At 34.7% G+C, this 25,839-nt stretch overlaps 1 protein-coding gene across 1 annotated transcript in view; it reads left to right on the top strand.

Moving 5' to 3' along the window:
* The window catches only part of Tnni3k (TNNI3 interacting kinase), a 262,734-nt gene that overhangs the window by 30,098 nt on the left and 206,797 nt on the right, over positions 1-25,839 (top strand). The window contains 1 exon segment of the mRNA XM_090333972.1: positions 16,983-17,093. Within this exon segment, the coding sequence (XP_090190098.1) occupies positions 16,983-17,093 (111 nt within the window).

Raw genomic sequence — 25,839 nt, 5'->3', positions numbered from 1 at the left:
TGTGGGGATCAAATTCAAGTATAGAATAAAATCATCAAGCAGCTGGTCAATTTTAAGCAAGGAACTGCATGACTTTATTCTTTATAGATGTATCAAGTCTGGTTCAACTTCATTTATACAATTTAATTCTCTTTTAAATACACAATACACGGCTAGGTTATATAATGTTACCCATTTTATAATCTGAAGAAATTGAGGGCTTTTAAAGAGATGTGTTAACTTGCCAAGTTAAAAGAAAGAGAGAAATTAATTAAATGTAGAATCAAAATTTATATTTCAGAGTAACTATGGACTCTAAGATTTCAACCATCACCTCCATCAATGAGGTGTTTGGCTTGTTTGTTTGTTTTTTCCACTTTGGAAACATCAAGCCATTGATGAATATTGGAAAAAAATTGTCAAGGTGTTTGTGGTTGTTATTTGCTTTAAGTGGTTAGCTTAATCCCTATGGTTAGCTCCATTTAACCCTGTTTTTCTCTTAGGCTGCTGCAGGTTGTTTATATTAGTTCTTTACATTGAGAGGACTCCTTTATCCGAACATTTTGTTTTCTGTCTTGGGATTTTGTTGTATATTTCATTGGCTAGATAATAGAAGAAAGAAATGCCAAAGTAGTAGAGTTTATGAGTCATTGTCCATCAACATCCTCTTTCAGTTGTCAGCTCTTTCCCCAGTTTGTGTTTGGACACTGATTTCATACAAACGTTGAGGGAAAGTCTCCATAACAGAAAAGAACAGAGTTCAATTTTAAAGAAGAGCAATACTCTTATTTCCTGTAACCACAGGCCTTATTTGTGAACTAAGTGTATTTCTAATATGGGCAACAGAGAGGACTTGGTTGAATAGAGAAATATTCTCATCTGTGAAAATGAATCTTTGCACTTACCATCTTTAATTAAAGCATTGAGTGTTTTTTTTTTTGTTTGTGTTATTTTGCTACCCTGGAAATTAGCACTTTTTCTTTTAAAATTCCAATAGCTTTTGAAGTTCTTTACTGGGTTGCTTTGATGATAATGTTCAAAATTCAGAGAACCTTTCAAGCATAAGTACTTGCAAATGATAGTACTCCTGGCTCATTCACCACTGAAAATGCTCTATCTCTCAGTAGTTACTGAGATTTAAATAGGCAGGAAGTAATGAAATTGATCCTGGAGGCCAAGGATAAGATCACAATCCTACGGAAAAATTGACTGGGAGTAGAGAGGTCAAGAATTTTTGCCTTATATTGCTTATTAAAAGCTCCCTGGTACGTCCTGGGATGATCATCTTTGTTCAGACAAAGGCAAGGGATTCCTAACAACAAACATTCCTCTTCTCACTTGCATCTGTGTTTCATTGGCAAACCAGTGTTCAGACTTTTATCTGAACAATCAGACCCCCAAAAAACTCTAAGAAAAAGTTTGCTGCTGGCAGAAATTGTAATACATTTGGGTTTTCTTTTTGCAATTTCATATCAAATACAAATTCTACTTTCTCAACTCCACCTTTCTTTTTCTTTATCCTTTCCTTCTAAGGTTTTCCTAATACATTCACAAATATCATGTCAAAATTTGCTTGTGAGAGAAGTTTGCTTTCAGATATCTGTGTTTTCCTTTTGCACAGGATTTTTTTATTATCCAGATACTTTGGAAAATTCAGAACACACATGTGTGCTGGAGTCTTTAAACTTGACCTCTGGAAATTTGAATTTCATTTTGCTCAATTTTAATTAATTATATAGAATGATTCAAAATACTTTCAAGAAATAAGAGAAGTGTAAACACAATTTTCTGCTTGAAAGCAGAAAATGAAAGTAAAAACATTTCCATGTAATTAGATGCTGGTGATGGACAGGCAAGAGAGTGAACCATAAATTCTGAATCTGACTGTTGGGGAGATTCCTTCAATAGTGTTTTTTTTTTCCAAGATTTAGCATGACACCTGCACATAAATGGATTCTGAATGATTTATCACTTAAATCTTTCAAGAATATATTCCTTCCTCCTCTAGTTAATAGAACTGTATTTCCAATTTTGCTCTATTTGTTCTATTTTTTAAAATATTTTATAGAAAGGTACATGTACTATAAAATTTTCAGAGGAAGTTTTACTGAATTTTGACTTGTAGGAAACAACTTGTGAATCATTCATAAATGACCTTAATAGAATATTTAATTACTCTCTGTGTTTCTTACAATAGATATAGTGAAAGCTGCCATTATATTTCAAGCATAATCTGATACAAAGCAACTACACATTCTAATTACAGTTAAATCTAATTGAATTATTTCCTGACTTTTACATTAAGTATAAAATTTTCGAGTCTAGTTAACTCTAGTTCTCTCTCCCATTAATTTCTAGTTATTTTTAAATCTAATCACATGGAATTCAAGTATACATGTTGTCACTAATGCTTTAGATTTTGCTTTATTCACATTAATATTTCATTTTTCATGAGCCACTTGAAAGTAGATTAATGATAGCATGTAACTTTTTCCACTAGCTACTTCAATTTTTATTTCCTAAAAGAAAAAATTTAACTTCAATGTAATTCAAAATGCATTCCATTTAGGGTTGGGAGCGTGGCCTAGTGGTAGAGTGCTTCTAGCATGTTTGAAGTCCTGAATTTAATTCCTCAGTATCACATACACAGAAAAGAACAGAAGTGGTGCTGTTGCTCAAGTGGCAGCATGTTAGTCTTGAGCAAAAAGTGTGTGCAAGATCAGTGCCCCGTTCCTGAGTTCAAGCCCCAAGACTAGAAAACAATCAAACAAGCAAAAAAACAAACAGCAAAAAAAGCACATTTCATATCAATGTGTCCTTGCTAACAACATTGTGAAATTACTCATTAAAATACAACTTATTCAGATTTGTTTTGTCATTTCCTTCAGGTCTAGAATCTAATCCAAATCATGTATTTTCAGTTTTGTATTTCTGTAACTTCCTTTATTCCGAAAGAGTATCTCATTCTATACCTATCTTTCTTGACCTTTATATTTTGATACTTACAGTATAATTATGTATGCATATTTCCTTGTTTAAAAATGACACTCAGGGGCCGGGAGTTTGGCCTAGTGGTTAAAGTGCTTGCCTAGCATGCATGAAGACCCGGGTTCGATTCCTCGGTATCACATACATAGAAAAAAGCCGGAAGTGGTGCTGAGGCTCAAGTGGTAGAGCTCTAGCCTTGAGAAAGTCCAAGGACAGTGCTCAGGCCCTGAGCTCAAGCCCAGGACTGGCCAAAAAAAAAAAAAAATGACACTCAGGGGCCCGGAGTTTGGCCTAGGGTTTGCCTAATATGCACAAAGATCCAGGTTCCATTCCATGGTATCACATAAATGGAAAAGCCGGAAGTCCTGCTGTGGCTCAACTAGGGGAGCTCTAGCCTTGAGAGAGCCCAAGGACAGTGCCCAGTCACTGAACTCAAGCACCAGGACTGGCAAAAAGTAATGACACTCAAAATGAAAAACTCAAAATGACCTCACTCTGAAATCTGAAATTTTTCAATTAATTGTGCCTCATGAAGTATAACTTTTATTTATTTTTATTTTACCAATAGTATTCTCTAGACTCATTCTGTGCTCCCATTAGTAATAAAATAGCAGATTTTTTGCTTATGTAGATTTTTAGGATTTCTAATACCATAAGTATAATTTTACTTTTTCTGTGTTTCATGGTCTGAAACAGCCTTTTAGTGTATTGGAATAAAGTATTTGCATGATAAGTTTATAATTATAGCTATTCCTTGATAACTATCGAAAATGTATAGTCATATAATAATCATCATCACAATCACAATTTGGCATATTCCTATTACACTAAAATTTTCCTTTTATTTCTTTTCTGTCAATTTCCTTTGTTCTCCATGACTCTTATGCTTTTGGACTTAGGTTCTTATTTTCAATACTAGTTCTGTTACTTATTCAGCTGAATTACCTCACTATTTCTGTTAAATAACTTTTATAAATTTTCCTGGTTCTTTTTATATGCCTTAATATTTATTACATGTTAAGAACATATATTTTCTTACTGAAAATATTCATCTTGTCGCAGTCCTTTAAAGAACACTATGTTGATTCTTTGGTCTATTTGTTTTGCTTTTATTGTTTTGTTTCTTCTTGTATCTGCTTGTTTTAGATTACCTTGATTTGATTTTTAAAATTAGAAGAAGTATAGAATAAGTATCTAATTTAACCTCATATTATGCTTCTTTTTATTAATATATATATATTAATTATACAGAGGGAAAAATTTCATTGTGACAGTGATTTCATTGAATACAGTGTATTTAATTCATTTTCCCTATCACTCTCCCTCTAAACTAATTTTTATGGATCTCATTGTTCTATTTCCATACATTCAGATATCTACTTCAAACATATTCATCTTCATTCACTCTCCTTGTGAACTCATCCTTTTTCTGATAGTACAAACTTCCCTGTTTACAACCCAGGCTCTTGGTATAGTTCTTATTCTAGGATGTCGTCCTCATTTCTGAACCAGTGCTTACCTTTAATACATGGCTTTGAAATGCCTTACCTGAATGCCCCAAACTACTCAGTGCTTTCATCCGTTATTGCTGTTGGAAACTGTCTAATCTTCCAGTACTTTGTCTTGATAGAGCTTTATTTTAGCTACTCTGCCTAAGTCAGGTACCTATGTGCACTTCTGCAATCCCCTCTGAATACAGCTTTATTGTCTCAGTTCTCTTGAACTAAAAATTAAAACTATTTTGCAATATTGGAACTCTGTTTTCAATCCTTCACTTTGTGAAAATGCCCTTCTATCTTTTGCTCTGGGTCAGAAAATTCCTTCAAGTGAAAAGTCAAGGTACTCATGGGCCATCATGGAATCTATTTCTCATCTTCTGATTCTCCCAAAGATCGCAACTGTTTGTTCATGCTCCTAAGTACTTAAGAAAAGTAGAGCCATATAATTTATTATGATTTGTAGATTTTTACTTGTCAGTGGAAAAAATCCATACAAAATGTACAGATTAGCTCTCCTCTACATTTATATTACTTCCAAATTGATCTGGTTAAGAAATGAATGCACAATATCAACACAGCTCTCTTTAAAACTTTGCAATATCACTTATCGCAAATATCATGAAATTCCAATTCCCAAATACAAGATCAACATTGCTTAACTCATAGTTTTTCTCAAGTCATTTTTAGACTCTTCCCTGCTGTTTTTGTCCTGGTAACCCTAATGGCTTTCAGGTTAATCTGCTTGAGAATTATGTATTAAAAATTAATATATTGTGCTCTTATTAATCTAATTTGATATATGTGTGAATAGAGTATTTTAACAATCAGTGTAGGCAATTTCAATATATGACATCTAAGACTATATATTGTAGATCCCTGATTAGATATTACAATACATAATGGGGTCAGAAGGTCAGCAAATCCTATCTTGTTACCAAAGGAGAATCTGTTAAAAAAAAATAACAAGAAATGGGAATTTGGCCTAGTATACAGTGCTTGCGTAGCATTCAAGAAGACCCGGGTTTGATTTCTCTGTACCCATATGTAGAAAAAGCCGGAAGTGGTCCTGTGGCTCAATTGTAGAGCTCTAACCTTGAGAAAAGTCCAAGGACAGTGCTCAAGGCCTGAGTTCAAGCCAGGACTGGCAAAAAAAAAAATAACAAGAAATTACTTAAGAAACAAAAAAGCAAAACTGAGTAAAACACACACACACAAAATCACTGTTTTTGCTGGATTATAGGTATGTGTCTCCACATCCAATTTAAGACTTCAAATGCATGTTTTCTTAAGTCAGGCCTTAGGGGGTCACTCCTGTAATCTTAGGTACTCAGAAAGTTGGGGTTTGAAAATTGCAGTCAGTTGAAAACCACCATAGGCAGAAAAGTTTATCTGGTCTATTTCCATTTAACTGGCAAAAAGCTGGAGGTGGAGGCATTGCGCAATTGTTAAAGTGTCAGCTTTGAATGAAGATGCCAAGCAAAAGTACAAGGCATTGAGTTCAGTCTAGCACTGGATAAAAGAAACTGATATAAATGAGGGAAACAATTGAGCCTAAGTTCCTTTGAGTCTGGCTTACTTCACTTAATATGATCTTTTCTAAGTCTTTCCATTTCCTAACAAATGGGGCAATGTCATTCTTTCTGACAGCAGCATAGAATTACATTGTGTACCAATACCACATCTTGTTGATCCACTCATCAACTGCAGGGCATCTGGGTTGGTCCCATATCTTTGCTATGGTAAATGGTGCTGCAATGAACATTGTTGTGTTAGTGCATTTAGTATGTTCTTGTTTGTGGATGATTGGATAAATACCAAGTAGTGGAATTGCTGGGTCATAGGGGAGTTCTATATTTAGACTTTTGAGGAACTGCCATACTGCTTTCCATAGTGGTTGAATGAGTTTGCACTCCTACCAGCAGTGTAGTAGTGATCCCTCCTGGCCACATCCCCTCCAGCATCTGTTGTCATTCATTTTCCTGATCCTGGCCATTCTAACTGGAGTGAGGTGGAATCTTAGAGTTGTTTTGATTTGCATTTCTTTTATGACCAGAGATGTTGAGCATTTCTTCATGTGTCTATAGGCCATTTTTGTTTCCTCCTCAGAGAAGACTCTCTTTAAGTCTTTGGACCATCTTTTAATGGGATGGTTGATACTTTGGAGATTAGTTTTGGAGTGATTCAATTTTTTGAGCTGTTGATATATTTTAGATATGAGGCCTTTGTCCTTTGTATGGTTGGTGAAGATCTTCTCCCACTCTGTAGGCTTCCTAATTAATTTACTAGCTTTGTCCTTTGCCATACAAAAGCTCTGCAGTTTAATGCAGTCCCACTTATCCAGCCTTTCTCTGAGTTGTTGTGATTCTTGGTCCTTATTAAGAAAATTTCTACCTGTGCCAAGGAGGCCTAGTGTATCTCCTATTCCTTCTTGTAAAGTTTCCAGTGTGTTGGCTTTTACCTCCAGGTCTTTGATCCATTTGGAGTTAATTCTAGTGCAGGGTGACAAAGAAGGATCCAACTTTAGTTTTCTGCAAGTGCTTAACCAGTTCTGCCAGCACCACTTGTTGAAGAGGCTATCTTTCTTCCATTCTAGTTTTTTGGCTCCCTTGTCAAAGATTAGGTGGCCATAGGTCTGTGGTTTAATATCTGGGTCCTCAGTTCTATTCCATTGGTCTTCAGGCCTGTTCTTGTGCCAGTACCAAGCTATTTTGATAATTATAGCTCTGTAATAGAGTTTGGTATTGAAATTCCTCCAGCACTGTTCTTTCTGCTAAGAAGTGTTTTTGCTATACGGGGTGTTGGGAGCCAGAGTGGAATCAAACTGTACCTTGATTTGCATCAGACAATGGCTTTATTGTCTTATTGTTTTCTGGCCTTATTCTGTTTAAATGACCTGAGATTTACCATATGAATGTAACACCTGGAAGTTCCCTGGGTCTCAAGGAGGGAAGAAGCTGGAGTGGAAAATAAACGCGGCAGTCTTTACCTGGACTGCAGACATCCCGGACCCGGTGTGTCTGTCTCTCTTCTTTTTCTTCCTAGTCCTTGCCCCCTATTTCAGGAACCCCAATATGCGAACCCTGGTTTGCTGCCGGCTGGCCCCGGCAACGGGGTATTTTATTATTTCACATGAAATTTTGGATTGCCTCTTCTATTTCTTTAAAGAATGACATTGGGATATTGATGGGTATTGCGTTGAATTTGTAGATAGCCCTTGGCAAGACTGTCATTTTCACAATATTGGTTCTTCCAATTTAGGAGCATGGGAGGTTTTTCCATTTCCTCAGTTCTGCTTTAATTTCGTTTTTTAGGATTTTAAAGTTTTCATCAAAAAGGTCCTTTACATTCTTAGTTAAGGTAATTCCTAGGTACTTTATTTTCTTTTAGGCTATTGCAAAAGGAGTTGCTTTCCTGATTGTTGCCTCGGTCCTCTCACTGTTGGCATAGAGGAAGGTAGTTGATTTTTGAGGGTTAATTTTATACCCTGCTACCCTTCTAAAGTTTTGAATGAGCTCAGGAGCTTAGGAGTAGAGTCTAAAGGATTCTTTGAATAGAGGATCATGCCATCTGCAAAGAGGTAAAGTTTTGTCATAATCAGTAGAAGACATGTGAAAGGGTATCAATGTATGTGAATTAATGCACCTTCTATCTGGCAAATATCATGTAACCCTTCTATTAATTACAATAAAAATATATGAAATAAATAAACTGATACAGTATTTATACCCACATTTCTTCTCCATAAACATAGATTTCTTAATTTTTAAAGTAACAAATTGTAATGAAACAACAATATCGTGACATTTTTGAATTTTTCATTAAGTACCACTGTTTCCTAGAGAATCTTTTCTGACTCTTCTTATGTCTGTTTTGCGTATTTCTCCATTGTACTCTTTTAGCATCCAGCACCTACATTTCCAGACTGTATATAGTATTGTATTTTACTCCTTACTTGCATTTCTCTATCCCATTAAGATTAAGGATCACAGTCTCATGTATCCAGACATGAGACAGGTGGCATCAATAAATAAGCAGAGGCATGAGATAATATGACAGACAATGATGAAACCAAATGCTTAGGCTTCATGTGTCTTTGATCCAAGAGGAATTGGTAGAGACTTGCAACTTAGAGAATTATGTACCCTAGGAATGAAGCAACTGCCATTCAATTCAAGCTAGTCTTTTTCTTGTGAAAATATAGGACCAATATTGCCAACATTTCAGACACTCATAATTAATTAAATCTTAGTCATTTCTCCAAGTTTTTGTTTATTGATACTCTATAGACTAAATCATATATCTGAAATCTCTTGGAGGTTCTTTGTAATCACCAATAAAAATTATGAGCAATGTTTTGTCAAGAGATCAGATTAAAGTTATTCATCATTTTGTTCTAAGCATTTAGAACAATTTCAGTGTGCAATAATAAATATGTCAACAGAAATAAATAGGTTAAATGTGAATTAATTTATTATCCTGAAAGACTACAGGCATCTTGAATAAATTGTGTTCCTTCTCTACTTTCCCTCTCAGTTTTCTGAATTTCAAGTAAAGACAAGTATTTTTTCAAGGTAAGGCCCTTAAAAACTGATATCTATTGGGAAAATATAATCATAACAGTTTCATTAATTGAATTAAACTACTGTGATTATTTTTTGTTATAAAATTGTGCTGATTAATAGATCCTTTCATTGGAGATACATCTGGTGCATGAAACAGCTATAGTCCATGAAGTTTTAATGCCTGGAACTAAATACATTTTCACATGGAAGTGCTACATAATTCCTTGTCCTAAAAGAAACCTCAATAGTCTTCAAAGGATGCAAAACTGCTTATCAATATTTTTTCTTATAGAGTCAGAACATAGCAATTATTGTGTTGGCAAAGTTGTATTGCAAAAGTAAAAAATATTTGGAGTAAACGGTATTAAAATGCTTTCTTGCATTTATATTATTTCCATATTCAAAATCTCAGTCATATCTAAGCCAGATTTGTTGCTATCTGGGGACTTTCTATGGTATTTTAGTGAAGTTTAGATATGGATAAAATATTTCACAATGAGCAGGGCACCAGTGTCTCATGTCTGTAATCCTAGCTACTCAGAAAGCTGAGATCTGAGGATTAAAGTTCAAACCCAGCCTGGGCACAAAAATCCATAAGACTTGTATAACCATCAGAAAACTGAAAGTGACAGTATGGTTCAATGTGGTATAGCACTAGTGTTGAGCTGAAGAGTTCGAGGACAGTGCCCAGGCCCAGGCCCAGAATTCATGCCCCACAACCCCTCCAAATATCATATATCATCCCTTCATTTTGAAATCTTATAGATGAAGAACTGTAGATGTTTCAAGGTATATTGGGCAAGATGGCAAACCTGATGCTACATTGGACGAGATTAGCAGGATTTTTATTTAAAACTTGCTAGTCATTGCCCACTGCTTGCTTTAGGAAGGGATGACCATTGATTTGATACTGCAATGACAAAGTTCTACATAAGAAAGTGTTAGCCTGCCTCTCTTCTGATACTCTTCTTGAAAGGAGATCTGAGTGATGTTTCTAGGTCTGCCACTCCAGAGAAAATGCTCATCATCTTAATAAATGGAAATGGCTGATTTTCAAACTCTATACCCTGTGTTATCAAAATTGTATATAATAATTGATTGTACGAACATGGATCAAGTATAGTAGCTAACGACTGCAGCATTATTTGCTTTCATCCTCCTAACTAAATGAGATTTGGTCCCACCACAATTCAAGATGTCAAGAAACATGTCCCATTTGGAGGACATGGCCATCAGTATGCAAATACAGGCTTGTCTGGCTGTGCTATTTTGTATTCATTATAGATGTATTAAGGTACATGAGGAAAGAATGAAGGACAAAACATGCACATCAGTGATAACATTGATTATGTGATAGTATTCATTATTGGGTGTTATATTGTCATACATTCTTTACATTTTCCTGCTTTGAAGTATTATGGTTTTCTACAAAGACCTAATCAACTACCCACAGCTTTAGTCTTCTAACACAACAACTATTCCATCTTCTAACACAACAACCCTTGTATTTATTTCAACTTTCACATAAAAGTTCTGACAGGATGTAGTAAGATAGTTTAATAGTAATATTGAGAGTCTTAAGTAAGAAGATGTGAATAGTTGACCCAAGTTCTATTACTGAGGATATTAGGATCCTCTGGAGCCTTCACACAATTATAACTGGGCTTGGATGGCTTTCAGGGTGATGTTTGCTAGGCTAGTTAATTGGGAAAACTTCATGTGTTAGATACCTCCCAATGTAGTTTGGATTTCCTTCCAATAAGGTGTCTTGAGATTAATTGGCTTTCTGATATGAAAGCCAGGGTTTCTGAGAGTAACTTTTAAAAAAAAAACAAGTAGGAAAGTATGTGTTATTCTATTTCCTAACTTTGGGGAAAAAAACACAAAAATTTACATTGCTATCCTTCATTAATGGTAATTGATCTAAATTCCAAATAAAGGAGTATAGAATTCACATCTTAAAGGGAAGTATGTAAATGAGTAATTACCACATTTTAATATCATCAGAAGAGGGTGGGAGCGTGACCAAGTGGTAGAGTGCTTACCTAGCATGCACGAAGCCCTGGATTTGATTCCTCAGTAGCACATAAACAGAAAGAAGGTTGGAACTGATGCTGTGGCTCAAGTGGTAGAGCACTAATCATGAGAAAAGCCCAAGGACAGCTCCTAGGCCCTGGGTTCAAGACCCAGGCCTGGCAAGAAAAAAATATCTCCATACGAAATATAGTTTCCACAACAGAAAAAAGTGTATTGTTAGAAATAAAAAAATTTAGCTCATTTTCATACTGAATTAAAATGATTTTTAAAATACATGGAATATGGTAGAAATCTCAGTCTTATAGAGTGGCAAATTACTGTTGCATTATCTATAGAAACAACCATGGAAATAACAACAGGCAGGATATTACACACCATTTTATTAGAGTTTTGTGGGTTAAAAAAAAAAAAAAAAAGCTGAAGTTGCAGTGAATGCTGGTTGTCCATGCCTGTTATCCTAGCTACTCAGGACACAGATCTGAGGATCATTGTTCAAAGCCAGCTCAGGCTTTTTATATCCAAAGAACTATTTTAAAAAAAAGCTAGAAATCAACCTGTGGCTCAACTGGTATAACTCTAGCTTTGAGTAAAAATAGAAGCTGAGGGATAGTTCCCAGGCCCTGAACTCAAGCTCCAGGATCAGCATGCATACACACACACACACACACACACACACACACACACACACACACACACACACACACAAAGTTGGAGTTTCTTCCACCACCAAATGTTTTTATTTTTATTTTTGCATATATTTGGGAAGTCCATTCTCTTACAAAGTCTTTTTCTTCAAGGATTTATTTGGACTATTTTTTATATGGTCTATATTTTTCTGTAGATAGTTTCATTTGTTAAAAAAGTACTGAATACATGAATACTTTACAGAATGCTCATGGTTCCCACATTATGTTTCTGTGTTTTATTAAATAATGATGCTATAATTTAGCTAGCAACTACCCCAAAACTTTCAGCCTCAAACATGTCTATTTTCTATACCATAAAGTGCAAGAAATTAATGAGATCATTTATGTAACACTCAAAATTTGCCTAATGGTTGTATTTTATATTAAGTCCTTTCTAGTCGGTGAACACCAAATTGTTGACTTTTTCTTTTGTATTTTTTTATTGTAGTTAATAGAAGGGTTACATTATACTCACCGGATAGAAGGTGCATTACTTGACATTGATACCCCTTCTTATGTTTTTGTTCCCCCTTCCCTCCCCACATCTTGTTTTTCCCCATTCCCTATCCTATTTCAAATAAACAAATAAACATATGTACAATATACCAGATAACACGGTAAGATATCATAACAATATGAGATAGCCAAGGGACAGCAAAAGAGATGAGAAATAACATAGTATATTAATAACAACAATCACACATCGTATGGCTCTTGTTTCCATATCCTGGAGGTCCTTTCATTTAGCCTCATCCTTTATGGCCTAATGTATCTCCGTTTTGCCCTTAACTTTTTTTTTTGTATTAGTGATGATTTTCTGTGGAGACACATTTGAGAGTTTGCCATTTGTACAAAACAAAAGAACAACCTGTCGAGTTTCTGTGAGACTAAATCAAGAAAAGCTGAATTACCACAAAAAGTCAGACATGTGGCTCAGCTCTAGCACTTGAAAACTATTAAGATTCAATAAGTACTTTAAATTTATTGAGCTTCCATCCAATCAGCTACAGGATAGGGACGATATATATTTTTTTCTCACAGAAGAATTATGAAACTTATAGGAGGTGATGTAGATAAAATAATTTACATGGAATTGGACCATAATAAATGATTTATAAGTAGCCATGATTGTTTTATTTTTCTCTTTAGCATAGCTAGGGAAAATAAAAGTTCTGTCTTGATAGTTTCTGTAACATATTTATATCAATCAGAGTTCAAACATGAGAAATTCAACAAAGATGTGAAAGATACTTTGTTACTTTTAGCAAAACCCATTTGCCTGTTCTAAATAAATCATATGTTTGCTCTTGCATTTGACAAATGTTGACTAAATAAAGAGAAATTATAAAGGCAGTAAAGGAAAGGATGAAGTGTGTTTACTAAGGTCTGCATGATAGATAAATATTTCATGTGTTATTATGTTTATTTTAATTTAGCTTAATACAGTACTGTCATAGGGTAGATGTTTATTAACAAGTGTTTGTTTAACAAGAGAATATTCATGTTTCTATTGATTTATGAGTTATGTACATGTTAAATATACAAATAATTTGTCACTTTTAATGTTGTGACTGTACAATTTATCACTTGTCTTAAAAATATTGTGTTATTTTTAACACTTAAATTTCCCCAAACACATTATTTACTTATACTTTTAAAAATGACTTTAAGATCAAAATAACTTTCTCCACTTTTCTCTAAGTTTCTCTCCATTTATTGTGGAAAAGTGTCTCATCCCAAATTAAAGATTATTTATGAAGTTAGTGTGGACTCCTTGATTTTTTTTGTTTTATGGTTTTGTTTTTCTGTCAGCCTATCTACAGTTAGATTTCTAGATATTGCCTAGCTTCCAGTATGATGAAGGGTATTCTAAAAGAAAGAAAGTAGATAAAGTGCAGTTGTGGAAAGAAGATAAAGGAAAAGAGAAGAAATGGTGACATCAAATAACTATATTATTTGGAAGTTTCCACTGAAGGTTAAATTGAGCATGATACCTATGCACACCAATAATGATTTCAATTGAGTTTTATTACACCAGGTTCATATAATTCGCTGTATATGTAAATGAGCCTGAATAAATTTGCATGGTTATTGGCAGAGCTGGAATTTGAAATAAGGAGGTTAATTCTAGGAACGTCAAATCGTATCTTGCATCATATGCATCTCAGATTTAACATGTGAAAATAAAACATTGTATTTCTTCCTAATCCTTTCCTTTATCATTTCTTTTCATATAAAGTTTATGGTTTCAAAGCCCTAAAAAGTTCAGACATCTCAGAACTCATCCTAATATTTCTTTCTTGTTTTTAACCATGGATTAAACACTGTTCTTGTTTCTGGACAGAACATCTTAGAACATTATAGTAGCTATTAGTGATTATCTTTTAAATCGTCGCTAGGATTTCTCCTTTTCAGCATTTGCTATTTATCCAAAATGTCATGTAAGTGAAGTTTTCCCTAATCACTTAAATTAACCAATTAATGATTTGCCTGTTTTATCTTATAGGCATTGATACTTTATGCTTCTGTGTTTTATTTTTTTTCTGCTTCTCTGTTCACATATAGCTAGTAAAGTCTAGGCAGGGATTTGTTTGTCTTAATCAAACCATTATCTACAACTGCTCAAAGCAGTTTGACAGGTTATAAATGCTCAGAGAATAATTGTTTAATATGTAAAAGATTTATTGTAAAGTGGAAAAGTTGTCTGGCACCAGATCAGATTGAAAAAATATCAATGGAACTCACAGGGTAATTTAGAACTTAAGATATCACTGAAAGCAAAATATATGGAGCCAGATTTAGCAGAGAAAACAGGACCAAAGACAGTTTTCAGATCACACAGTTACCAAAGGTGATAATTAGAATGAGAACATGGTTTAATGTGGAACTTCCAAGTGCGATTTTAGAGAAAGACAAAATACAGAAAAGATGATCAAACACTAGGAAGACATGATTTTATTTAAATGGAAGGGTTTATTTATATGAAAAGATTTCAAGGGGACAGATTATTCAACTATAGAAAGGCATAGAGTGATCTTAAGGAAACACATTTGATTTCTGAAACTGACAAGGTTGTTTTGGAAGAATGGTAAGCTTTTAAGGGCCTCAGATGGAAGAAAAAGTTACCATGATTTCTCTTGATCATGGCAAGCAAAGTAGAAAGGGAAAGAAACCTGCCCTCATGGGGAATAATCTGGAAGAAATAATGTCCAACACAGTTGCAATTACATTATAAACCTAAAGAATGAAGGATTATAGAAATGAAACAAATGATTGTAGGATCTATATTTTTTCCAGAAGTTTAGAAAGTCAGGATAAAAAAATCAAGTTCTTTCAGTGGAAAAAATTACATGTATGTTTTTATTCAGAATTAAGAAAAACCTAAATTTCGTAATTAAGCAGACAAAACATTAAAATAGCAAAGACTGAAGATCAAATCGTTATTTCACATTGTAGGTATGACAAATAGAGGGGAAAATGTGGGAATTAGAACATTAATTCTTGGTATTTTAAACTCTATAATAAAGCTTTATTTATATATTTAATTATTTTTGTGCTGATATTGGGGCTTGAATTCAGAGCCTGGGTGCTCTCCTTGAGCTTTTGTGCTCAAGGTTAATGCTCTACACTTGAGCCTCAGCTCCACTTCCAGGTTTCTTTGTGGTTAATTGAAGATAAGAATCTCATGGACTTTGTGCCCAGACTGTTCTCAGCCTCTTGAATAGTTCAGATTACAAATGGGAGCTATCCAGCTTCAAAATTGTTTTTTTCTTTCTAGATCAGGAGCTAGAGATTTGGCTTATGTGGTAGAACACCTGCCTAGAAAGTACAAGGCACTGAATTCAATCCTTAGTATTACAAAATAAATAAATAAATTTTTTAAATAATAGAATCTTTCATATTTTGTATTTTAAGAAAACTGTAATTTACAAATGCAATAATTTCTCCCAGAGATTTTATTTTCATTCCTCTTTTATTGTGTGGTCAGGGTCTTAATCTTGCTAGACTGGTCCTCTGTCATTTGAGATACTCCCCAGCCCATTATGCTTTAGTTACGTTTCAGATCACGTAATGTACTTCTGACCAGGGCTGGCATCAAACCCCAATCATTTTACCTTCTTCCATGTAGCTAGTAATATTGTCATATATTTTATTTTATTTTATTTTTTGAGATGGAGGTATGTCTCACTAACTTCTTTCCCAGATAACTTCAAAGACAGCTCTTCTGATTTCTACTTCCAGAGTAGTTAGGATTATGAGTATAAACAAGCACACCCAGTTAAATATTTTATTTTCTAATCACTTGGTGTGATGACAAGGCTGTATTAAGGAAGTTGTAATTTCAGTACTCATTTACAGAAGGTTAAACGTGGAGATTTTTGCAATTACATTCTAATCTGAAGTTTAGTGAATATATGGCTTACCACATCACCCTTTAGAAGGTTCTGATTTGTAAAATCCTATTGATTCATTACTTATATGTCTATGTTATTGCTTGTAACATAAATCATTCAGTAAGCTGCAATTTCTTTAGCATCAACAATTGTTCATTTATATTTTCTTCATAGAAGTATTTTTCTTTCATCTCTAAAAATAAAAAAGGATGAAAATTAAACTTGCCACTGTTTCTATCGCCTCTTAATTTCCTGGAGGTTAATTTTAGTTGCCAGAGAAGTCATATTTATCGGTGTGATCTACCTATAAGATTAACTTTAGTTCCCAAGAGCCTTCCTGAAAGCAAATTTCTGGTCTGTTTTCATAGCCAAACAGCAGAAGATTGACTGGCCTGGAACAGTTCTCTCATTTGGTTGTACATTTCCACACGGTGATAATTAGAGGTAGGGCATCCAGTGGATTTTTATGCCAGAAATTACACTCGGCTTGTCTTTTTTCTTTCTTTATTTTTTGAGGAAACAAGTTGGTCATAAGGCTTGAACTCTGGGCCCTTTCCCTGAGCACTTCTCCCAAGGCTCGTTTTCTACCACTTGAGCCACAGTGCAGTTTTCTGGTGGTTGATTGGAGATAAAAGTGTCAAGGACTTTTGTTTCTTGTCTGACTTTGAACTGTGATCCTTAGATCTCAGTCTCCCAAGTATCTAGGATTATAGCCATGAGCCATTGGTGCTTGGACACTCAGATTGTCTTTGAGCACCTAAACTGGCTGCCACTAGGGAGGAATCAATACACCTACTGTTAGTAGAAGAGTAAAAGTAATGGTATGTTTCCTTACAGCACAACGAAGAACTGATCACTTCCCTGCTTCACAGAGGAGCCAATATACAGCAGGTTGGATATGGTGGCCTCACCGCCTTGCGCATTGCTGTGACAGATAGGCACCTAGAGGTAAGTCATGTGCTAGTCACCTGTCAAAACATGATGACTTAGGTCTTTCAACCCCTCTCCACGTTTACTGAAAAAATATTTATCAGTGTATATTAATTGTATAAAAAGGTTTCATTGTGATATTTCAACAAAAATGTATTTATGTATATATACATACATATATACATATGTAAATACAAATTTATACTCATATATATTTATTTTATGCATATGTATGAGTGTTTGTGTATATATTCATGTATGTATGTGTATCACGTACTTTAATTAGCACACTGGTTTTGGTTCTAGTCCAGTTTTATTTATTTATTTTTATTTTTTGCCAGCCCTGGGCATTGAATTCAGGGCCTGAGCACTGTCCTTGGACTTTCTCAAAGCTAGAGTTCTATCAATTGAGCTATGTCACCACGGCTTTTTCTATGTATGTGGTACTGAGGAATCAAACCCGGGTCTTCATGCATGTTAGACAAGCACTCTACCACTAGGCTGAATTCCCAGCCTCTGATCCAGTTTTTAACCACTGAACATGTTCAGTATTTTCCATAGTAAAACTTAGCTAGATAAATTAATTATATATTTTTGTTGCAATGTAATTGAACAGGAGTTAATATAAAGATGGATGGATAAGAGCTGCTTTATAGTAATGATTAAGAGATTATGTTCCTGGATAAAGCAGCACAGTTTCTACAACTTACTATATTAGCTTTGGGGAAATTAATTGAACTCAACATCTTATTTCTTCATTTAGAAAATAATTTGAGTGGATGAGGGCTGTGTCTCAAGAGGGTGAATTTCTGGCTTGATCCCTTGGTATATTTCAAATAAAGTGGTCCATATAAAGCACACTGAAAAATGTTTTATACAGATTAAAGACTAAGGAAAAATAATTCATTCAATCATCTTCTCATGTGTTCCTTAAACAAAATATTTATCAAGCAAAAATATGCACCAGATACTGCTGAAATTGCTGGGGTAGCAGTAGTGAGAACAGGAAGAAGAACTCACATTTTGTGAAGTTTAATTTTAAGACAATAAAGAAAAATATTAGATAATATTCATTGGTAATGAGAATTATGAAAATGATAAAATAGTGTAAAATGTTTTATTTTACATAAGCTATACATTGGAGACTCTGAAAGAAAGTGATTTTACAACAAAGACCTAGATGAAGTGAAAATGACAGCAATGAAATAGGGAAAGAACATTTTAGGATTGAGAATAGTAAATGCAAAGGCCCTGAAGACTGAAAAAGCTAGCTCTACTGAGGGACATGAATGAATCAAAACTAACCAAAATAGAATGAAATGGAGAAAGAGACATGAAAATGAAGTGAGGTGGAGGAAAAGTGAACTGTTTTATTTATTTTTTCAATTTAATTTTATTGCCAAGGTGATGTACAGCTATGTAAGATAATGAGTACATTTCTTCTTGAACATTGTTATACTCTCCCTAGTTTTTCTCCCACTTTCCATCTCTAATCAGGCCCCTCCAAACCAAGGTGTAAATTTCATTTCCAGCGTATTTTCTTGTGAGTATTGCTGTCACATTTGTCCTTTGTCTTACCATTTTGATGTTCCCCTTTACTTCCCCAATTCAAATGAATATATATAGATACAGAATACTAAAATCAATTCATCAGACAGCAGACAGTTTTTAATCTTAATCATGAAAATATAAATTTTATTGAAACTACTATGAGACTGATTAATTCCACAAATCTTCATAAAGCAGATTTTTTATTGTCAGTTTTAGAATGTAAAAGAAAAGCTCTTCTATAGCTATTGAGAAAAAGATCCATGTCTAGGATACTGTTCATTTTACTCAAAATCCCATCATTTTCATACTACCTCAGTTGTAATAATAATCCATAGCTCAATAATGTAAAAGAACTCCTACATCATTATTAAATGCAAATTGTATTTTCCACTAACATATCATAAACATACACTCACTGTAAACAACCAGAGCTGCACATAGAACTATACACAAAAACATATGAAATATATTTCATCCAACTCCTGTCATATTATTTTTGCTTCTTATTATGTTTCCTAGGAAACAACCTCACTCTAAATATAAGTGTGTTTGCTTTACTTATGAGGAAGTAGAAAATTTCATTAGTTTCACTAAATGAAACAGTATCAGTCTCCTCTCAAAAAAGAAAAAAAAAAAGCCCTGAGGCTAGTGATAAAGTAAATGGAGCAGTAATCACTAAAAATCCATGTGGAAGAACTGATAAAGATGCCATCAAGTTTCCCTGAAAGATATCCAACCTTAACTGCCAGGAAAATAACAAAGTTTGTGTCTGAAAACCAAATCTTTTATTTTTTTTGTCTAATGTTGAGCTAATTATATGTGTGAGTGATAGAATTACATTGAGGCCAAGAGCAAGAAGTTTAAGAGGTTAGTCTCTTCATCTCCTTTTCAAATAGCTTTGTTGTCTTGCTTTGTAAGTCATAGAACAGAGGAAGTATATTGATTGTACTAGCTTCAAGGCAAACCATTAAAATGATTTCAAGTAGGCCTCTACTCTTGTCCTATATTTCTATATAGGTTTTCCAACTTCTCTCATTAACTGAGTTGTAATGTTCAATGACTTTTATAGTCCATCATGAAACAGGTTTAGATGCATTACCCTTTATTCTCTTTTTACATAATGGATCAATTAAATTACTGATCAAGTAATAAAAGAAACAGCATCCAAAGGCTATGTAAAATCATCATCTTCATAAGGCAAAAAGTTTTAAAAGTAATTCTTTCAAAACTATTAGTTGTAAGAAAAATAGACCTGCAATATTTCAATTCTTAAATTCACATTGAAAAAAACCCCAAAACTGACATGTTGATTTTTCTCATGTTATCCAAATTTTGAAGTGGAAATGATTATTAATTGTATCATAACTTCCTTTATAATTATTTTATTTTCTTGCACCTTTTGTTATGTACTGTTGATAATTGTTATAAAACATGGAAAATTCTAGAAATGAATAATTCATGACGGGAATTTTTTGTTAATAGCATATTGTTATATATATTCTAATTTATTATTAGTTTCTATTTGTTGTTTAAAATCTCTTACTGTGCCTAGTGTATCAAATATGTGTGCTTGTGTATGTGTGTGTGTGTGTGTGTGTGTGTGTGTGTATGTGTGTGTGTGTGTTAAAGCAGTAAACATAGGTTTCAGACTTAAGTTCCAGACCTCCCCCGGCAGTCTTAACAACTCACACTCCGAAGATAATAAAACTACTCTGGGGAACTAGTATTCCATGGAAAAGTTAGGGTTTGCTCTAAGTTTGTGGGGATGACATTGTGAAGAAGGGATTTGAACCATTAATAGTAATAATTGAAATCATTATATTAGAGATAGTCAAACAGGCCCAAGGACTGAGCCTGTCTACTGAGATGAGACACTGTAATAGCCACTGAACAAACTGCAAACAGCACTACCAGATCAATAAACAGAAAACTAAAAGTCTTCAGGAGCACACCAGCTGGGAGAGTTAAACAGTTCTGAGTCTGCAATGGGATAAAGTGTCCATATAACATTTTCTTATTAAATCAAAGGCATCAGCATTGATTTCAGGATGTTCTATCTGACGGGGTTAGAAGGGATAGTGTGTGGATCTGGGAAGTTTCCTTCCAAAGGCAGTTGCTGTCTTTTCCTGCCCATCTTTCTCTGTGAAACAATAGTGATGTTCAGGCTGACCAGCCCCTTTGTCTCCACATATCAAATTCAGACCCTTCATTAGTGTCTCCAGTGTTTGTCCTCCCATAATTGTGAATTCTACTAAGCAATTTTATGGTAAAATTTACACTGACTAGGTGGCTGTCTCCTTCAATAACCGAGGAATATTTGTGCTGCGAATTCCTTGGCATGCTGACTACAACTTGAGACTGACTTAAATTTACTGAGCTTTGAAAAGGAAGAAAATATTGGTTGTCTCGGTCCCTGATATGTCTCTCTGACTGATTATCCATCCATTAATTTGCCTGCATATAAAGCAGTATGCAAGGCCCAAGATTCATTCAGCAATCAATAAGAATGCGTCAAACCTTCCTCTTAGCCTTGGGTTCACTGGTGGACATGACTCCACACTCTCAGGCATGGGAAATATAAAGTAATAACTGAAATTTGATAGTGCACCTTTGCTTCTCCCAGAAGGGGGCTATTATTAACTATCTAACTTTAAAAGTGAGGACACTAAGAATCCCTTAACTTAAATGACTACCATAGGGTTATTCAGACAATAAATGCGTGGCCTGGATGTTCATCTTACTTCAATTTTGCAGTGGTATATGTATAAAAATACTCCCTAGTGACTTTTGAATTTATTACTGCAATGGAGATGTATTCTGAACACAAACACACACACACACACACACACACACACACACACACACACACACACCTAAATCATGTCCAGAAAGCTAAGATTAAAATGGATAGTTTATCTAACTGAACACAGCAAGATCACACTAACGCTACCAGTACAATCATGTTATTGAAACATTATTTATCAATAATTGCTGGTCATAGAGAAGGTTTATGTCAGTCTATGTTTTTTGAGGAATCTCCATACTACTTTCCAGAGTGGCAAGCACCTCAGTAGATGAGTGTGGGAAGCTGCATAATAAAGGGGGAGTGGGAAATTGTATCCAATGGAAAATTAATGGGCAAACTGAAAAGTTTTTTTCTCTGCTTATTATGTCTTCGAAAATTGAATATGTTCATGCTTTTAAAGCTTCCCCATTTAAAAATCCTAGAGGCGATAGCCTTGAGCTGAAGATCAAGGCCCAGAGTTCAAGCTCCATGACCAAAAACAAAATAAATAAATAAAGGATTTTTAAAATCTAAAGTTATAACACATACAGCTAAAGCAAATGCATCATATACAATTCTGAAAATACATCTCAAACATCATATACACACATACATATATCAAATGTAAAATACTTTTGCAATCCTACAACTCAGTTAAAAAATTTGTCACACTGGGGGCCGGGAATTGGACCAAGTGGTAGAGTACTTGTCTAGCATGCACGAAGACACAAGTTTGATTCTTTGGTACCACATACATAGGAAAAAGCCTGAAGTGGTGCTGTAGTTCAAGTGGTAGGGCTCTAGCCTTGAGAAAGCACAAGGACAGTGCTCAGACCCTGATCCCAAGCCCAGGATTTGCAAAAAAATTTTGTCCCATTGGCTTTTCTTTTTTTTAATTTTTATTTTTTATTGTAATTAATAAAAGGGTTACATGATATTTGCCAGATAGAAGGTGCATTAATTCACATACATTGATACCCTTTCACATGTCTTGGTACCCATTTCCCTCCCCCCCAACCCCTCACCCGTCTTGGTTTTCTCCCTTCCCTATCAAATTTCAAATAACCAAATACAAATAAATTCAATATATCAGATAACAAAGTGAGATACTGTAACAATATGAGATACCCAAGGGACAGGAAAGGAGATGAGAGATAACATAGTACATTAAGGACAACAATCATTCGTTATATGGCTTTTGTTTCAATATCCTGGAGGTCCTTTCAATTAGCTTCATACTATATGGCCTTATGTATCAAGATTTTGCTCTATTGCAGATCTCTGCTAGTAGAGCCCAAGGTTTCTACTGATTATGACGAACGAGGGAAACCATTGAGCCTAAGTTCCTTTGAGTCTGGCTTACTTCACTTAATAGGATTTTTTCTAAGTCTTTCCATTTCCTAACAAATGGGGCAATGTCATTCTTTCTGACAGCAGCATAGAATTCCATTGTGTACAAACACCACAACTTGTTGATCCACTCATCAACTGAGGGACATCTAAGTTGGTTCCATATCTTTGCTATGGTGAATAGTGCTGCAATGAACATTGCTGTGCTGGTGGATTTAGTATGCCCTTGTTTCTGGATGATTGGGTAAATGCCAAGTAGTGGAATTGCTGGGTCATAGGGGAGGTCTATGTTTAGCCTTTTGAGGCACTGCCACACTGCTTTCCATAGTGGTTGAAGGAGTTTGCACTCCCACCAACAGTGTAGTAGTGATCCCTCCTGGCCACATCCCCTCCAGCATCTGTTATTATTCATTTTCCTGATCCTGGCCATTCTAACTGGAGTGAGGTGGAATCTTAGAGTTGTTTTGATTTACATTTCTTTTATGACCAGAGATGTTGAGCATTTCTTCATGTGTCTATAGGCCATTTTTGTTTCTTCTTCAGAGAAGACTCTCTTTAAGTCTCTGGCCCATTTTTTAATGGGATGGTTGTTACTTTGGAGATTAGTTTTGGAGTGATTCAATTTTTTGAGTTGTTGATATATTTTAGATATGAGGCCTTTGTCCGTTGTTTGGTTGGTGAAGATCTTCTCCCACTCTGTAGGCTTCCTAATTAATTTACTAGCTTTGTCCTTTTCCATACAAAAGCTCTGCAGTTTAATGCAGTCCCACTTATCCAGCCTTTCTCTGAGTTGTTGTGATTCTTGGTCCTTATTAAGAAAGTTTCGACCTGTGCCAAGGAGACCTAGTGTATCTCCTATTCCTTCTTGTAAAGTTTTCAGTGTGTCGGCTTTTACCTCCAGGTCTTTGATCCATTTGGAGTTAATTCTAGTGCAGGGTGACAAAGAAGGATCCAACTTTAGTTTTCTGCAGGAGCTTAACCAGTTCTGCCAGCACCACTTGTTGAAGAGGCTATCTTTCTTCCATTCTATTTTTTTGGCTCCCTTGTCAAAGATTAGGTGGCCATAGGTCTGTGGTTTAATATCTGGGTCTTCAGTTCAATTCCATTGGTCTTCAGGCCTGTTCTTGTGCCAGTACCCAGCTGTTTGATAATTATAGCCCTGTAATAGAGTCTAAAGTTTGGAATTGAAGTTCCTCCAGCACTGTTCTTTCTGCTAAGAAGTGTTTTTGCTATACGGAGTCTTTATTATTCCATATGAAATTTTGAATTGCCTCTTCTATTTCTTTAAAGAATGCCATTGGGATATTGATGTGTATTGCGTTGAATTTGTAGATAGCTCTTGGCAAGATTGTCATTTTCACGAGGTTGATTCTTCCAATTTAGGAGCATGGGAGGTTTTTCCATTTCCTTAGTTCTGCTTTAATTTCCTTTTTTAGGGTTTTAAAGTTTTCATCAAAAAGGTCCTTTATATTCTTAGTTAAGGTAATTCCTAGGTACTTTATTTTCTTTGAGGCTATTTTGAAAGGAGTTGCTTTCCTGATTATTGCTTCCTCGTTCCTCTCACTGTTGGCGTAAAGGAAGGCAGTTGATTTTTGAGGGTTAATTTTGTAGCCTGCTACCCTTCCAAAGTTTTGAATCAGCTCAAGGAGCTTGGGAGTGAGTCTATATGCAATAGTATCTAATAGTTATTAGGAAATAGTTACCTGTGTAGCTATATATGTTTCAGTTGCAAATTAATAAAAATACAACAAAGCATGTAGATAATCTATGTAGAAGTTGTTTATTTTTTTAAAGAGGGTGTATTTATTAAAATATCCTGTGCAGTGGAGAATTCATTTTCATAGTTAAGTTTATTCTATCCTACCTTATCCCATTTTCAATTGTAAACACTTATCTAAGCATTACTTCAGAAATGCTTTCCAGTTATTTGGGAATTTATTTCTTATTTCAAAGATGCAATTGATGTTGTTCCAGTTGATTCTTAACTAAATCATCTAACTGTTTCAGAAAAGAGTTTTGTTTAGAAGAATCCTGTGACTCACTTTACATTATTTCTTTTATAGTGGCAAGTAAAGTAAAAACAGAAGAATAAAATGGTTTTATTCTCTTTCCCTGCTTCCCTCTCTCCCTCTCTTTCTCTGTGTCTGTCTCTCTTTTTCTCTCCCCTCTTATTCTCTCATTGTCTCTCTGTGTATGTCTCTGTTTTTCTCTTACTGATAAAGTTAGATACTTTAGGTGTTTGTGAGTTTCATAATTGAAAGTATCATGTCTACTTCATTTGCATGAATACTTTAGTCTTTTGTAAACTTTATTTGGAATTCAAGAATTAAAAAAATTAACCAATACTAAATTGATATTTTTGTGCCAAATGGAATTGATGTTGGCCTCATACAAGATTTTCTTTCCATTTTATTCAAGTGAGAAAAACTGAAGCCTTTAAAAATCAAGTCACTTTTCCAAGATGTTAGAACTAATCATTAATATAATCAAGTGTTTTCATGCTCTCTAGCCTCAGACAATTTTTTATAATTCCTTTCTTCCAATTGAACTCAAAATTTCCAGCCCCCTTGACAGCAGTTTAAATTTTGGACACATACATAATAGTTTAAAATGTGTCAAGGAAACTTTACAGTTAGATCTGAATTGTCCTAAGGCTCATGGCAGTAAGTTATTCCAGTGCCTCTTTGTAAAGCATAATTCTTTTTTCTTTCTTTTTTTTTTTGCCAGTCCTGGGCTTGAGCTCTGTCCATGGACTTTCTCAAGGCTAGAGCTCTACCACTTCAGCCTCAGCACTACTTCCAGCTTTTTATTTCTATGTATGTGGTACCGAGGAATCGAACCCATGTCTTCTTGGATGCTTGGCAAGCACTCTACCATTAGGCCAAACTCCTGGCTGAGCATCATTCTTTTAGTCTCTTTTCTTTATCTGCATTTTTTGACATTACCTTTTGTGTTTGTCTGTATGCTTGTGGTTCTTTGGGCTTATATTCAGGGCCTTTTTTTTTTTCCTCAAGACTAGTGCTTTATTAGTCACAACTCCCCTTCTAGATTTTTGATGATTAACTGGAGATAGGAGTT

This window comes from Megascapheus bottae, chromosome 6 (assembly GCF_031878675.1).
Source record: "Megascapheus bottae isolate mThoBot1 chromosome 6, mThoBot2.hap1, whole genome shotgun sequence".
Taxonomy (NCBI): Eukaryota; Metazoa; Chordata; class Mammalia; order Rodentia; family Geomyidae; genus Megascapheus; species Megascapheus bottae.
This window is presented reverse-complemented; position numbering and strand designations above follow the sequence as displayed.